General features: G+C 36.1%; 1 protein-coding gene across 1 annotated transcript in view; it reads right to left on the bottom strand.

The window, feature by feature from the left end:
* Window positions 1-1,082: 1,082 nt before the first annotated feature.
* SEPTIN14 (septin 14) overlaps window positions 1,083-17,567 on the bottom strand; it is a 100,909-nt gene continuing 84,424 nt past the window's right edge. The window contains exons 9-11 of the mRNA XM_058710700.1: window positions 17,153-17,285; window positions 7,966-8,134; window positions 1,083-1,522 (exon numbers count right to left, since the gene is read on the bottom strand). Of these exons, the coding sequence (XP_058566683.1) occupies window positions 1,449-1,522; window positions 7,966-8,134; window positions 17,153-17,285 (376 nt within the window). The 3' untranslated portion in view covers window positions 1,083-1,448. The remainder of the gene's footprint in view (window positions 1,523-7,965; window positions 8,135-17,152; window positions 17,286-17,567) is intronic.

The following is a 17,567-nucleotide window of genomic DNA, read 5'->3' as shown; positions in this document are numbered from 1 at the left end:
CCTATTTCTCAAAATGTTCTAAAAGATACAAATGGAAATAAAACTGCCAAGCTCATTCTATTAGGCCAGAATTACCTTGATTCCAAAACCAGACAAAGACCTCACTAAAAAAAGAATTAAAAGCCAATTCCCTGATGATCCTGGATGCAAAAATTCCCAAAAGATACTAGAAAATAGAATCCAACAGTACATTAAATGAATTATTCACGATAATCAAGTGGAACTTATTCCTGGGCTGTAGGAATGGCTCAATATTCACAAATCAATCAACGTGACACACCACATCAATAAAAGAAATGATAAGAACCATATGAGTTTCTCAATAGATGCAAAAACAAATGCATTTGGCAAATTACAGTATCCATTCTTGGTTAAAAAAAAAAAAACCTCAACAAAGTAGGGATAGATGGAACATCTTAACATCACAAAGGCCATATACAAAAGACCCACAGCTAATATCATCCTCAATGGGGAGAAAAACTGAGAGCCTTTCCCCTACAATCAGGAACAAGGCAAGGTTATCAACTTTCACCATTACTATTTAACATAGTACTGGAAGTCTTGGCCTCAGCATTCAGAAAACAAAAAGAAATAAAAGGCATCCTAATTGGAAAGGAAGAAGTGAAACTTTCACTATTTGCAGAGGACAGGATAATCTATGTGAAAAACCTGAAAGCCTACCCCGCAAAATTGCGTGAGCTAATAGATAAATTCAGCAAAGTCGCAGTGTAAAAAAATCAACGTGCAGAAATCTGTTGCATTTCTATACACAAATAATGAAGTGACAGAAAAAGAAATCAAGGAATAGACTCCTTATACAATTGTACCATGAATAAGATAACTAGAAATAAACCTAACTAAAGAAGTAAAAGATCTGTACTGATAACTCTAGAAGAATTATGAAAGAAATATAGATGGACACAAAGAAATGGAAAAACATTTCATGTTTATGGATTGGAAGAACAAACACTGTTAAAATGTCTATATCACCCAAAGTAATCTACACATTTAATGCAATACCTATCAAAATACCACCAGCATTTTTTGCTCTAGAACAAACAATCCTAAAATCTGTATGGAAACAAAAAATACCCCAAATAGCCAAAGCAATCCTGCAAGAGAGAAACAAAACTACAGGCATCCTGATTCTTGATATCAAACTATATTACAAAGCTGTAGTCAAGACAATATGGTACTGGTACAAAAACAGACATATAAATCCATGGAACAGAATAGAAAACCCAGAAATGGACCCACAACTAAATGCTCAACTCATCTCTGACAAAGCAGGAAAAAAGATACAGTGGGGGAAAAAACAGTCTCTTTAACAAATGCTGTTGGGAAAAATGACAGTTACATGCAAAAGAATGAAACTGGACCACTTTCTTACAACATACACACAAAAATATTCAAACTGGATGAACTACCTAATGTGAGACAAGGAACCATCAAATTCCTAGAGCAGAAAACAGGCAGGAACCTCTTTCACCGCAGCCAGAACAACTCCTTACTAGACATGTCACTGAAGACAAGGGAAGCAAAAGCAAACATGAACGATTAGGACTTAAGATAAAAAGCTTCTGCACAGTGAAGGAAACAATCAACAAAACTAAAAGGCAGCCTACGGAATGGGAGAAGATATTTGCAAATGACATATCTGATAAAGGGTTAGTTTGCAAATCCATAAAGAACTTATCATCAAATTTAAGACCCAAAAAACTAAAATCCCAGTTAAAAAATGGGTAGACAACATGAATAGACACTTTTCCAAATAAAAATCCAGATGACTAACAGACACATGAAAAGATGCTCATCATCACTCATCATCAGGGAAATACAAATCAAAACCACGAGATACCACCTCACACTTGTCAGAATGGCTAACATTAACAACACAAGAAACAACATTGTTGGTGAGGATGCAGAGAAAGGGGAACCCTCTTGCACTGTTGGTGGGAATGAAACTGGTGTAGCCACGCTGGATAACAGTATGGAGGTTTCTCAAAAAACTAAAATTAGAATTATCCTATGATCCAGAAATTGCACTATTAGGTATTTACCCAAAGCATACAAAAATACAGATTCTAGGGGTGCCTTGGTGGCTCAGTCAGTTAAGCATCCAACTTCAGCTCAGGTCATGATCTCACAGTTCATGAGTCCAAGCCCCTCTTTGGGCTCTGTGCTAACAGCTCAGAGCCTGGATCCTGCTTCGGATTCTGTGTCTCCCTCTCTCTCTGCCCTTCCCCTGCATGCACTCATGATCTCTCTTTCTCTCTCTCTCTCAAAATAAATAAACATTAAAAATTTTAAAATACAGATTCTAAGGGGGGCATGCACCCCAATGTTTATAGCATCATTATCAATAATAGCCAAACTAAGGAAAGAGTCCAAATATCTATTCTGATGAATGGATTACGATGTGGCATATTATACACTGGAATACTAACCAGCCATAAAAAAATAAATGAAATCTTGCCCTTTGCAACAACATGGATGGAGCTAGAATGTGCTATACTAAGCTCAATAAGTCAGAGAAAGAAATGCCATATGATATCACTCATATGTGGAATTTAAGAAACAAAACGGATGAACATATGGGAAGCAGGGAGATGGGAAGAGGAGACAAGGGAAACCACAAGAGAAGGAAACAAATCACTCTATCTTTTAATAATAGAAAACAAACTGAGGGTTGATGGAAGGAGGTGGATGGAAGATGGGCTAGAGGGTGCTGTATATGTAAGTGATGAATCCCTGAATTCTACTCCCGAAACCAATATTACACTGTATATTTACTAAAATTTCAATTAAAAATAAATATATGAACAATAAAGAGAGAATCTTGATTCAAAAAATAAGTAAAAATTAGGGTGCCTGGGTTGCTCAGTCAGTTAAGTGTCCGACTTCGGTTCAGGTCATGATCTTGCAGTTCATGGGTTTGAGCCCCATGTAGGGCTCTGTCTGAAACGAATCCGGGAGCTTGCTTCAGATTCTGTGTGTGTTTCTCTGCCCCTCTCCCACTCACACTCTGTCTCTCTCAAAAATAGACATTAAAAAAAATTTAATAAGTAAAAATAATAAAATGTAAAATAAAGTAAAAAATAAATAATAAAATAAAATTTAAAATGAAAATAAATTGCTTCCTCTGTATCCAAAAAAAAAAAAATCCCCAAGGAAAACTATATCTTGTTTCCCCTAGAACTGAAGATTTGCAGCACTCTAGAATCAGTAGAGTTGGTGCATAGGAGGGAATTTGTCCTAGTCGTCTGGGGGAGGGGCCTGCTGCTCTGATTCTCAGGTGAACTTGCCTTAGAGGAGATACCCTTGCAGGGTGCTTCCAGTGGTGTTTGGTGAAAGTAGCTCTGGCTTCCACTTGGTGGCACTGTTTTGCTCACTGAACTGGATCAGTGTTGTTGGGAGTGGGGGTAGTGAATGGCTTAGCCTAGCTCTCTTGTCTCTGGAACAGGGAGCTCTTATCTGCCACTCCTCAGGAAGTCCTCACAGATGAGCAATCATCTTTCCTGTGTCCCCAGCTTCCATCAGATCCCCACCCTCACCCTGTCTGTGTCTGAGCTGTCTGCCTTCCAGGCAGCAAGCACTCCTGCATTTTATCTCAGGTGTGGCTGTGATTCTAAACTCCAAACATCAGAGACACGTGGTGAGGACCCATGCTGATCCTTTGGGGAGGGTCTTGTTGCACTGTGGCCAGTGCAGTCTTGTCCAAAACTATGGCCACACAACCATCCTCCAGTTCGGAGTTTATGGTACATAGCAGCACAAAACTGGTGCCACGGCTGCTGTCCTCAGCCAGCATCTTTGTTATGTTATTGAACGGGGCAGCCCAATGGCATCCACAGGATCTTTTGTGCACAGAAAGGCCAAATCACCTCTGCCAAATGCACTCCAAGCAGGAGAACTTTTTCCTCCCCATGCAACCCTCAGACCATGCTGTCCACTCCTGGGTCTCTGCCCTCCTTCCCCACTCAGCACTGCTGAGCCCACTGGGTGCGACCCTCCTGATGGTGCTGACTGCAGAAACTTCAGACTCTGCACTCTACTGTTTATAAAAAACTTGTAGTATTTAAACCCTCTCCTTTTCCCAGTCAGTGGTTTGGGGAAGTTTTTTTGTGCAATCCCCTGCATTTGTTTTCACTCTTGTTTTCACTCTTTCTCTCTTGCTCCTCTCTCCATGATGACAGGAAATTTCTTAGCTAATCCTATGTTGGTAATTATTTTGTGATATATAAATATATCAAATCAACACATTGTACACCTTAAATTTACACAATGTTCTGTGTTAACTATATCTCAACAAAGATGAAAAAATGATAGACTTTGGTGTCTATTTCCTAATACTAAAGAGGTCAACACTTTTACTGAACATTGTAGTAAAAGTCCTAGTCAACTCAGTAAGGCAAGGAAATAGAAGTAAACTGTTTTGAATCAGAGATGATATGGTCACATACCTAGTAAATCCAAATAAATCTACAAAAAAATGTACTTCAACTTAATAAATTTAACAAGTTTTATAAAAGTGACAAAATACAGAATCATTGCATTAAAATTATTGCACTGTATATTACTAGTAGTGATCAAATGGAAACTGAAATTTTTAAAAAGGCAATTTGCATTAACATCAAAATAGTGTAGCAAATAAAAAAAACAAGGAAAGCCAAATTATGCTTATAAGTCTTTAATAACTCTGACTTATGAAAACTGTGCTACATAAATTTGGAACTTCTGTTTTACATAAAAATGGATCTGAAAAAGAAAAGTAATTTTAATCATAAAATTAAAGGATATATGTGAAACACACTATTTTACAAAACTGTTATACAAAGAGCAAATGTATGCCTTATATTACTAAATTATAACTTGTTCTATACCATTAGAAAAGAAATTGTTTAAATACACAGTTTATGTAAGGTAAACCTTTATAATCTCTAAAAGAAACTATGGACTGTCACATTATTACCAGAAAGTCCATTCTAATGTGCAATAGAGTGATAGTTTTTACAAAGTTAATATTATTTTTTATACATGTCTCAACTTTGCTGACTCCAGTTTTAATAACATTAGATTGTGTTGAAAGAGTAAGAAGATGAAAGTCCCTTAGCAGTATAACCCAGCATTTGAAAAGCACTAAGTTACATTGTCTATCTTCTGAAGATTAATGATCTAGATTAAACTATCCATACCTATAATACAGCTAAAGTATTGTTAACGTATTCATTTATCAAATAAACAGGTGCCAGCCACTGTGTAGTCAGGCAAAGCAAAAGTGAGAAAAATGCAAAAGTGAACAAAAAAAAAAAAAAAGACCCTAGTCCTAGTAGAGTTTCTATCGAAAGTTCATATAGAAGATTTCTTTCCTCCCCCAAATTATAAAATCTGTAAGATGATTTAATATCATATTTAAAAATCCTATGGATGTGGGATGCCTGGGTGGCTCAGTTGTATGAGCATCCAGCTCTTGATTTTGGCTTGGGTCATGATACCAGGGTCATGGGATCAAGCCCTACATTGGGCTCAGCGCTGAATGTGGAGCCTGCTTAAGATTTTCTCTCTCCCTCTTTCCCTCTCCCCACTTGTGCACTCTCTTTTTCTCTGTTTCTAAAAAAAATAATAATAAAGTAAAAGTAAAATTAAAATCCTGTGGATGTACCTCCCTTTCCCCATATTTTTAAATAAACTTTTCAATAAGTAAATATAACCAGAGATTATTATATTCTGAAGCTAAATTATAATACCCTGATATCCTTTTAAAAAGAAAAAAGTTCTGTCTTTGAAATTATGCAATAATAAAATTACAACAAAAACAAATATTCTTTTAGGAACATGAAAAAAATATCATGCACTATGCCAGATGTTGTTGAAATAAATATATAAATGCCCTCAAAGGTAGCATTTTTATTTTTGAGAAAGAGAGAGAGAGAGCCCATGAGCAAGGGAAGGGCAGAGGAAGAGAGACAACTTTAAGACCACATAGAGCTCAACCTCAAGACCCTGAGAACATGACCTGAGCCAAAATCAAGAGTCTATTAACCAACTTAGCAACCCAGGCACCCCTCAAAAGTACATTTTAACAGAGTGAGTCATGGTGAAGGCTAGCTACACAAATATTAGAATATTCAGTCAGAAAGAAAATTTTGAATTAGCAAAAAAATCCAACTTATTTTCTAAAAGCTTGGTAACTTTAGTTTTAATATATACATAAAATCTATAAATCATCATCCAAATATTACTTATGGTGCTCCATTGTTCTCTGGCTTGACCCAACTTCTAAAACTTTTATTCTAATAGTTTTACAAGGTCTGACTTCAAAGCATAGAAGTTCTAACAAAACTCAGTCTTTTATTGTAATAACTATCAAGAAATTATTATCAGTAGAATTTAGTAAAGGAAGTGAGCATAAGATGAGATTTTTATACATATGGCTTGCCGGAAGCCAAGCTATCCAACCAGCCTGATGGAAGGGCCCAGGCGGTGGATGGATCGGGACCGTCCCCATCCTAATCTAAATGCCTCTTAATTCTAAAGTGCCTCCTGGGGGCCAAGTGGGCCTAGGGGTTGGAGTAACTTGTGCCCATAGACACACTCCTTTGTTGCCAGAGTGGGGGTTTTAAATCCATTTGTCCCTCCTTGGCTGGGAAATGTATGAGGCTATCTTTCCTTTAGGTAGAAGAATCTTTATAGGGAGTGGCAAGGGCTAAATGTAGAGCTGCACAATTTCCTTGAGGAACCTTATTTCTTTCCCAAAGGTTCTTTTCCCAAGGGCCTGTCAAGGGCAATTCCCCAACAGAAAATTCCCCAGGTACTTTATTAAGGCCAAATTACATAAAGGCGGGAGTACAAATGGATTTGAAAACCCCACTCTGGCAACAAAGGAGTGTATCTATGGGCACGTTACTCCAACCCCTAGGTCCACTTGGCCCCCAGAAGGCATTCCAGATGATGATTGAACCTAGTCGGTTAAAGTACAGAATTGTTCATTATTTCCTAGGTGCATTGTCTCTCTGAGAATGTATAAGGCCTGGGTTCCTAAGGCCCTTTTGGCCCCCTCCTGGCACCTCAGACCAAGGCGAACACTTTTGTTCCTCAAACCACAAATTGTTCAGTGAAACAACTAAGAGGTCATGTTCCTGTATCTGTTACACTTGAGGTGTTGAGAGATAGATGACCTTTCATGAAAACAGCAAAGCAAATGCTTTATAGATTATAGATAAACGTAGATACATAATGAAAATAATGTAAGAAATTAATCAATAAGCAAAGGGCAGGAGGGAATATTATGAGAAAATAACCATGCTATTCCTTAAAAGGTGATTACACATAGGAACATTTTAGAATTAGGTAATGCTAGAAAACATAGATGATGCACACTACAAGGAAATTGCTAACAAATATAATGCCACATTTGCCACAATAAAGCAGCCAGTTCAACACACTGCTGTTGTCTGTGTCCATTTTTATTTTTGATTTATTTTTTTTCATTTTTTTGCCAACGTTGTTCAGCCTTCAGGAACCCCTCGACCTGCTGGAGCTTGACTCCGGCAATAGCTCATGAACAAATCCCCTATATATAGTTATAGTTGTTATAGTTGTTATAGTTGTTATAGTTATAGTTATATAGTTACAGTTATAGTTGTGCACTGCAGCCATAGCCAGAGCTATGGTATTAAAAAAACAAACAAAAACAGCTAATCGACACTACTTACACTATGTTATGTATTTCTTTGATTTTTTTTTCATTTTAGCAAATATTTACTGAGTGGAAACTGTGTTAGTTTTTGTTAAAAACACTGAAGACACAAAATCTAATATGATGGCCAGGGTACCTGCTCTTGGGAAGTTCACATTCTAATTGGGGAAGAGTTAAGTGCTATAAAGATAATCTCACAGAAAGATAGACTTGAGAGCGATAAGGCTCTATAATACACAGAATGGTAAGAGAGGGCTATTTCTTACGATCTTTCTCCTTCTTTATATTGGTGCACACCAGAGTCTGTAATGTTCCAGAAACAGCCTTCAATTTACAAAAATCCATTATTTCTTCTTCCAATTGTCTTCTCTTCTCCTCAAGTTTCATTTTCTCCTCTTGTTGGACTCGTTTAAGATGCTCAAACTTCTCCTGTAACTGTAAAACAAATGCGCAGCTGTGACTCAATGCACACTATGGTAGCACATTCCCAGGGACTTGATGGTGTTTTCTACTGGTTATTAAATATAACCTAATCATCAGAGTAGAGCATGATCTTAGTAACGGTCTCTAAATTTCATGTTTAAAGTAGAAAATCAGATATGAAATTTCTTTCTTAATTTTAATTTTAAATGTGTCCCCATTGAGCCAAATGTAATAAGATGCAAAATTATGAAAAATACTCAATTTAAAAATTTTTACTAATGTATAATTTTTTACTCTATACTTTTCCACTAATCTGAGTAAAAATTGATAGATCCATGTCCTGTAAAGATACATACATTAAATTATGAAATGGATTATAAATTTTTTGTTTATACTTTGATAAAGTCATTTCAAAAGAAAGTCTGATAATTTCCTTGTTAAGTAAGATTAGTACAATTATAGGAAGAAAAAAACCTCATTCAGTTACTTGTTATTTACTACTGAGATCTTTAATCTGTGGTATTTAAGCCAAATTAATCATAAGAAAGAGATAATACCACCTTAGTTTCCATTAGAGACAGGCCTGGGTCTTTAGTAAGACATTATTCAACATAAGGTTTGCTTGTATGCATCAGAGATGGTATGATTTTTTTGAATTTTTGCTAATCCAAAAAAATTATAAAGGACCAACTAATTTTCCATTTAACTTTTTGAAAAACAGGCTAGGGGCTTAAATTGCCACAATATTAATTAGCTGCCTTATATGGCTGTGAAGAACACAAGCATGGTATTGGTATTACCCTAAATGCCCATTAGAATCATTCAGTAAGTTTGTAAATCTCCTAATGCACAAGCTACCCACAGATCAATTGCATCACACTATCTGGAAATGAAACCTGAGCATCAGTCCTTTTAGAAAATCCCCAGGTAATTTTAGTGTGCAGCAAAGTTTGAGATCCATGGTCTTTCTTTTTTTCTTTCTTCCTCTTTCTTTCTTTCTGAGAGACAGAGAGAGAGTGAGTGGGGGAGGGACAGAGAGGGAGAAAGAGAATCTCAAGCAGGCTCCATGCAGTGAGCATGGAACCCAATGTGGAGCTTGATCTCATGAACTGTGAGATCGTGACCTGAGCCGAAATCAAGAGTCTGATGCTTAACCGACAGGGCTACCCAGGTGTCCCAAATCCATGGTGGGTTTTTTAAAATTTTTGTTAATGTTTATTTATTTTTGAGAGATAGAGTAGGGGAGGGGCAGGGAGAGACGGAGACACAGAATCTGAAGGAGGTTCCAGGCTCCGAACTGTCAGCACAGCTGACATGGGGCTTGAACCCATGAGCCATGACATCATGACCTGAGCTGAAGTCAGATGCTTAATCGACTGAGCCACACAGGCACCCATAAGTAAAGATTATATTCCTTCTGCTGAAGTCAGATAGAATTACATTTTCATGCCTGAGAAGGAAATGAATACTGACACACAGTTGAAAAGACTGGGGATGTGAGAGTGTGGTATCTATAAATGATGGGAAAAATCAGTGAGAAAACTCACTTAAAGATGGGAAGGTGAGACTTGGAAGGAAGATGGCAGTGGAGTAGGAGGAACTGAGGCTCACCTTCTCCCACAAACACAACTAACTATCCAATCATCCTAAATGTGCCAAAAATAAACCTGAAGACTGACAGAACAAAATCCACAATTAAAGGGAGAAAATAAGTCACATGAAAGAAGATAGTAAGTGTGGAGATGTGATTTAGAGGAGAAATGGATATCAGGTGCTGTGAAGGGGTGGTAGCTGTTGATCATGGAAAAGGGAGAGAGCGAGGGGAGCACATGGAGGAATGCACAAGGAGAATGCTTCCTCAAAGCCATTGGCTTGGAAAATAAAGTGGGTTGAACTATGTGAGTTCTTACAACTTGTGAGGCTTAGATCCTGGAGTTTTCAAGATCAGGAAGTTTGGCTCAGATAGAGCCCTGAAAGCACTGCCCTGCTCCTGGAGAGAAGACAGGCAGAGAACACAGGGGCAGATGGCATGGAAACAGTGATCTGAGGAACACCTGGGGCACATAATTGGAAAGATTATTTGTCCTTCTTAGAGCTTCTCTGAGAGACAGCATTCACTAACACATCTCTCCAGGAACAAAGGAGCTGACTGGCACAACTTCCCTTCCCCATCCTTCAGCGAAAACACAGAGCTACCTGCTGGAAGCAGTGCAGCACTGACACTGGCTGCCTAACTTCCATATACCAAGCCCCATGCATTCTAGCAGGACTGCCTTCTCAGTCAAGCTTGCCTCAGTCCCAGTGTGGCAAGCCCCTCTCTCAGAACACCAGCACAAACGTCTGCCCAGACCACATCTCCTGACCAAGGAGTACTGCAGGGCCTCACTTCTAGTGGAACTGATGTCAGGTCTCATTTCACAAGCAGACCAGAGCATATCTAGTTAAAACTCACCACATTCAGGCCTGAGACCAAACATTACCCACTGCAGGCAAGGAGAGCCTCTGCAGGTGAGTAGCCTGAAGGATAGAGCAGCCAGAAAACAACAGAGTGCACACAGTACACACTGCAGATACTTCAGGAAGTACCAGGCCTGAGCACTACCCGACCTCTTCTTTATTAGGCCATTACTTTCAGGAGGAAGAGACATAACTGGCTTTTCTAACACAGAGAAGAAAGGAGAGATTTAGACAAAATGCCAAAACAGAGTAATTTATCCCAAATGAAAGAACAAGATAGAGCCAAATCAGAGAGCTAAGTAAAACAGATATAGGTAACATGCCTGATGGAAACTTTAAAGGAACAATCATAAGGATACTCTATTCAGAAAGGAATAGAAGACATCAATGAGACCCTTACCACAGAGATAAGAGAGTTAAAAAGAACCAATCAGAGATGAAGATTGAAATAAACACGATGGGAAACAAGCTTGATGCAATGACGAGCAGACTGAAAGAAGCAGTGTCCTAGAAGGGAGCATAATGGAAAATAAAGAAGCTGAAGAAAAGAAAGAATTATGCAACACAAGAATAGAATCAGGGAACTCAATGAATCCATCAAATGTAATAACATTCATTTTATGAAAGATATGAATCTCTTTCATCAGCATTGTATAGTTTCTCTTCTTATAGAAGAATAGAAACAATGGGGGTGAGGCTAGAAAATTTATGTGAGGAAATAATAGCTGAAAATTACCCTAATCTGGGGAAGGAAACAAATATCTAGATCCAAGAGGCACACAGAATTCCCATCAAAATCAACAAAAGCAACTCAATACCAAGACATATTGTAATAAAATTTGTGAAAAATAGAGACAGAAAAAACATCTTACAAGCAGAAGTCTTTACAAGGGAAGACCCATAAGGCTAGCTGGATATTTCTCAATATAAGCTTGGCAAGCCAAAAAGAAGTGGCATGATATATTGAAAGTGATGAATGGGAAAAATCTGTGGCTAAGGATACTCTATCCAGAAAAGCTTTCATTTAGAATAGAGAAAGAGATAAGGAGTTTCCCAGCAAACAAAACCAAAGGAGCTCGTGACCACTAAACCAGCCCTGCAACAAGTATTAAATGGAACTCTTTGAATGGAAAGGAGGGACCAAAAGTGACAAAGAAGAAAGGATCAGAAAAAATCTTCAGAAACAGTGACAAAACAAGTAATGAAATGACACTGACTACACATCTATCAATAGCTACTTTGTAAGTGAACTAAGTATTCCAATCAAAAGATATAGGGTGACAGATGGATAAAAAAAAAAAACCAAGACCCATCTATGTGCTGTCTTCAAAAGACCCATTTTCAACTTAAAGACACATACAGATTGAAAGCAAGGGGATGGAGACACATCTTTCATGCAAATGGATGTCAAAGAAAGCCAGAGTAGCAATACTTGTATCAGACAAAATAGACTTAAAACAAATACTATAACAAGAGATGAAAGAAGGCACAATATCAAAATACAGAGGACATTTCAAATATAATATCTAACAGTTGTAAATATTTATACACCCAACATGATAGCCCCCAAATATATTAAAAATTGAAACAAACATAAAGGTACTCATTGATAATAAAAGAATGGTAGGGGACTTTAACACCCCACTTTATACCATTCACCTACTGAAAGACATCTCAGTTGTTCCAAGTTTTGGCAATAATGAATACATCTCTTTAAACATCTGTGTATAGGTTTTTGTGTGGACATAAGTTTCATTTCCTCTAGGTAAATACCAAGGAGTACAATTGTTGAATTGTATTGAAAAGGGCATGACTAGTTTTTTAAGAAAACACCAAACTCTTTCAAAGTACATGAAAACGTATGAAAAAACAAGAGTCCAAAACATCTGGAATGCAGCAAAAGCAGTTCCAGAGGGCTGTTTATAGCAATATACGCCTACCTCAAGAGAAAGAAAAATCTAAGCAACCTAACCTTACACTAAAGAAACTAGAAACACAACAGCAAACTCCCAAACCAGCAGAAGGAAGGAAATAATCAAGATTATAACAAAAATAAATGATATAGAAACTAAAAACAAAACAAAACAGGTCACAGCAATGAAACTGGGAACTGGTTCTCTGAAAAAATAAAAATAAAATTGATAACCCCCTAGCCAGAATTATCAAAAAGAAAAGAGAGAGGAAAGGACTCATATAAATAAAATCACAAATGAGACAGGAGAAATAACAACCAACACCACAGAAACACAAACAATTACAAAAGAATGTTATGAAAAATTATATGCCAACAAATAGGATAATTTGGAAGAAATGGATAAATTGCTTAACATATTAACCGCCAAAGCTGAAAGAGCAAGAAATAGGAAACTTGAACACATTGATAACCAGCAAAGAAATTGTATCAGTAATCAGAAAACTCCCAGCAAACAAAAGTCCAGGGCCAAATGGCTTCACAGGAGAATTCTAGCAAACATTTTAAAAAGAGTTAATACCTATTCTTCTCAAATTAGTCCAAAAGAGTAGAAATGGAAAGAAAACTTCCAAACTCATTCTATGAGGCCAGTGATTACCCTGATTCCAAAACCAAAGACTCCACTAAAAAAGAGATCTACAGGCCAGTATCTCTGATGGTTGCAAAATTTCTCAAAAAAATATTGTTAAATCCAATCCAACAATACATTAAAGAATAATTCATCATGACCAAGTGGGATTTTACCTGGAGTAATGGTGGCTCAATATTTGCAAGTCAATCAATGTGACACATTACATTAATAAAAGAAAAGATAACCATATGATCCTCCCAATCGATGTAGAAAAAGAATTTGACAATGTACACATTCGTTCTTGATGAAAACCCTCAAAAAATAGGGATAGAGGGTATAGACTTCAACATAATAATGGCCATATAAGAAAAATGTACAGCTAACATTATCCTTAAAGGGGAAAAACTGAGTTTTTCCCCTAAGGTCAGGAACAAGACAAGGATGTACTCTCTCCCCTTATATTCAACATAGTACTGGAAGTCCTAGCTACGGCAATCAGACAACAAAAAGAAATAAAAAAGAATTCATATCAGCAAGGAAGAAGTCAAATTTTCATTGAATGCAGACTGCATGAAACTCTAGAAAACCCAAATGACTCCATGAAAAAAACCTGCTAAAATGAATAAACGAATAAATGAATTTAGTAAAGTTGCAGGATACAAAATCAACATACACAAATCTATTGCACTTATACACAAACAATAAAACAGCAGAAAGAAATTAAAGAAAACAATCCCATTTATAATTGCACCCAAAATAATAAGATACCTAGGAGTAAACCTAAACAAAGAAGTAAAACAATTGTATTCTGAAAACTAATGCTGATGAAAGAAATTGAAGATAACATCAAGAAATGGATTGGAAGAACAAATGTTGTTAAAATGTTTACACTACCCAAAGCAATCTACACATGTAATGCAATCCCTATTAAAATACCAACAGCTTTTTCATAGATAGAACTAACAATCCTAAAATTTGTATGGAACCACAAAAGACACCAAACAGCCAAAGCAATCTTGAAAAAGAAAAGCAAAGCTGGAGATACCACAATTCCAGACTTATATTATATATCTGCAGTGATCAAAATGCTTTGGTACTGGCACAAAATAGATACATATATCAAGAGAAAAGAATAGAAAACCTAGAAATAAACCCACAACCATATGCAGGAAAGAATATCCAGTGGAAAAAGTCTTTTCAACAAATGGTGTTGGGAAAACAGGACAGCAACATGCAAATGAATGAAACGGAACCACTTTCTTACACCATACACATAAAACAGTTCAAAATGGATCAAGGACCTAAATGTGAGACCAAAAACCATAAAAATCCGAGAAAAGAACATAAGCATTAACCTCTTTGACATCAGCCATAACAACTTTTTTCTAGATATGTCTCCTGAAGTATTGGAAACAAAAGCAAGAATAAACTCTCGGGACTTCATCAAGATAAAAAGCTCCTACACAGTGAAGGAAACAAACAAAATTCAAAGGCAACTTAAGGAATGAGAGAAGATATTTGCAAATGACAAATCTGCTAAAGGGTTAGTATCCAAATTATATAAAGGAATTATAAAAGTCAACATCCCCCCAAAAAACAAACAATCCAGTTAAAAAATGGGCAGAAGACATGAACAGACAATTCTCCAAAGAAGGCATGCAGATGGCCAACAGACAGGTGACAAGATGTTCATCATCACTTACCATCAGGGAAGTGCAAGTAGAAACTACGAGACATCACCTCACACCTGTCAGAATGGCTAAAATCAACAACACAAGAAACAACAGGTGTTAGGATGTGGAGAAATAGAAATCTTCATGCACTGTGCAAAGGTTCAGCCATTCTGGAGAAAAGTATGGAGGTTCCTCAAAAAGTTAAAAATAGAACTACCCTGTGATCCAGCAATTGCACTACTGATTTTTACCTGAAGAATACAAGAACACTAATTCAAAAGGATACATACAGCAGCATTATTTACTAAAGCTAATATATGGATGCTGTCCATGTGCCCATTCATTGATGAATAAAGATGGGGTATATATATTGCAATGGAATATTATTCTGCCATGAAAAAGAATGAAATCTTGCCATTTGCAATGACATGGATGTAGCTAGAGACTACAACTAAGCAAAGTAAGTCAGTCAGAGAAAGCCAAATACCATATGATTTCACTCACATGTGGAATTTGTTAAACAAAACAAGTGAGCAGAGAGAAAGTTCAAGAAACAGACTCTTAATTATAGAGAGCAAACTGATAGAGACAGGAGGGTGTGGGGGGATTGGTTAAAGAGGTGATTGGGGATTGGGAGTGCACTTGTGATGAGCCCAGGGTAGCATATGGAAGTGTTGAATCACTATATTGTACACTTGAAACTAATATAACACTGTATGCTGGGGCGCCTGGGTGGCTCAGTCAGTTGAGCATCCGATTTCAGCTCAGGTCATGATCTCATGGTTTGTGAGTCCGAGGCCCACATCAGGCTCTGTGCTGACAGCTCAGAGCCTGGAGCCTTCTTCAGATTCTGTGTCTCCCTCTCTCTCCGTCCCTCTCCCCGTCATGTTCTGTCTCTTTCTCTCAAAAATAAGTAAACGTTAAAAAATATTAAAAAAATAACACTGTATGCTAACTGAAATTAAAATAACAGATTTAAGAAGATGAGAAGAAAGATGATGAAATCTCTAGTAATGTGGGAAATGTACAAACTTATCAATTTTAAGTATTTGAAAATTATAAAGTTGTAAGTTTGATTTCTAATTTATCTGCTACATGGGCTTAAAAAGTTTGCTTTACCTTTGTGAGTCTCCACTTTCCTTTTCAGTTAATCATAACTTCTGTCTACTTACCATGTTTTCAATAATTAAGCTGTTCCTTTTTTGAGGAAGTCTGGTGGGCCCATTTCCTTTCATTTTACTCTTCGTGGTTGCTTTTACTATCTCGGTCATTTTATTTCTACCAGAAATTTAATTTTTTTCTACAAAAATTAATCTCTGTTTGTTAAGAATTTCATCACTCTGCACAACCAACTTTAAGTTATGTTTGGTTTTTCTTGAGGGAAATATAACTGAAGAATGGGAGAATAACTGATGTGCAGAGGACAAAAATGAAACAGATGTACACAGTTCAGTGCCATAACTAAGGTGAATAAGGTAGGGAAGAAATAGAGAATGTAAATGGCTGGTATGGTTTCTGATAACCTCCTACTTTGGGTTTAAGTTATCATGAGATCCAGTTATGCTTCCTGTTCTTGGATTCCATAAGATACCCTTGAAAAATTCCAAAACTTTACCTTTATACTGAAGCTAAAAGAATTTTTATTACCTATAATTCAACTGTCCATGATTGAGACATCTGTTACAGAACACCTAATCACTACATTGTTTCTATTGAGAAAGAAGTTCATGTTCAATGTACCTATTTCTGCTCAAAACTAAAATATTAAGTTAAAACCACAATCATTTGAAAGGTATTTATGATTCCAAATATATTTTTTGTTAAAAAGGTATTGGTGCAAATAACCAAAACTATATAAGTTGTCTTTTTTTTCAATTTCTTGGAAGCATAAAGGAATGAAATGAAAAAAAATCCAAATAATTCACCAACTAGATGTTTTCTAATTAATTAAGATGTGTGTTATTCAACATTTACCTGCTTATTTATAAAAGTGAAAATTTTTTTATAATGCAGTAGTAGCATTAGAAAGTAATAACTCTTCACACATATCAATAGCTTGATTTTTTTATAAATTAAAATTTATTCATGAAAATTCATATTATAAAATAAAATAAAGGTAAATAGATTTTACAAAATTATTTTCGTTTTTTCTAAAAATACAAATTGTCTATATGTTCTAAAAAATAAAATTGTTGACTATAATTTTTAAAGGTTGTATTCAAAACCTATACTGTAAACAGTTACTTCAAAAGTAGCAAGTATCCTCCAAAATCATCAACTAAACCTTTGATATTAAAACTTCAAATTAATAATACACATTAAAATGAACACAAATTGGATTATACCAGTGTACTTGCCTCTTTTTCAGATTCTTTAAATGTTGTTTCTTTATCCTTTACTCGCTGCATAAACTTTTGTTTCAATTCTTCTTCTTCCCTCTGACATTGATCATAGAACTTTTGTCTTTTATCTTCATGGATCTCTTGAAAACTATAAAAAATATATTATTGTCATATTAAAATGGTATATAAGTAAACCTGTAAAAATATATACTGTACAGTACATAAACTATATACTGTAAAATATAATGTAAAAAAATTTATATCATGAGATGTAAAAAAGTGGAGTGCAATATTGAATATATGGACAGCATACCTAAAGAGTACTAGAATTTTGAAACACTTATATCAGTGATTTCTTATCAACACTTTTCATTATATCACAACTCTTCACATCTTTTGATAATAAAATTTCAGGAGACCTCTATAAAAT

This window comes from Neofelis nebulosa, chromosome 18 (assembly GCF_028018385.1).
Source record: "Neofelis nebulosa isolate mNeoNeb1 chromosome 18, mNeoNeb1.pri, whole genome shotgun sequence".
Taxonomy (NCBI): Eukaryota; Metazoa; Chordata; class Mammalia; order Carnivora; family Felidae; genus Neofelis; species Neofelis nebulosa.
This window is presented reverse-complemented; position numbering and strand designations above follow the sequence as displayed.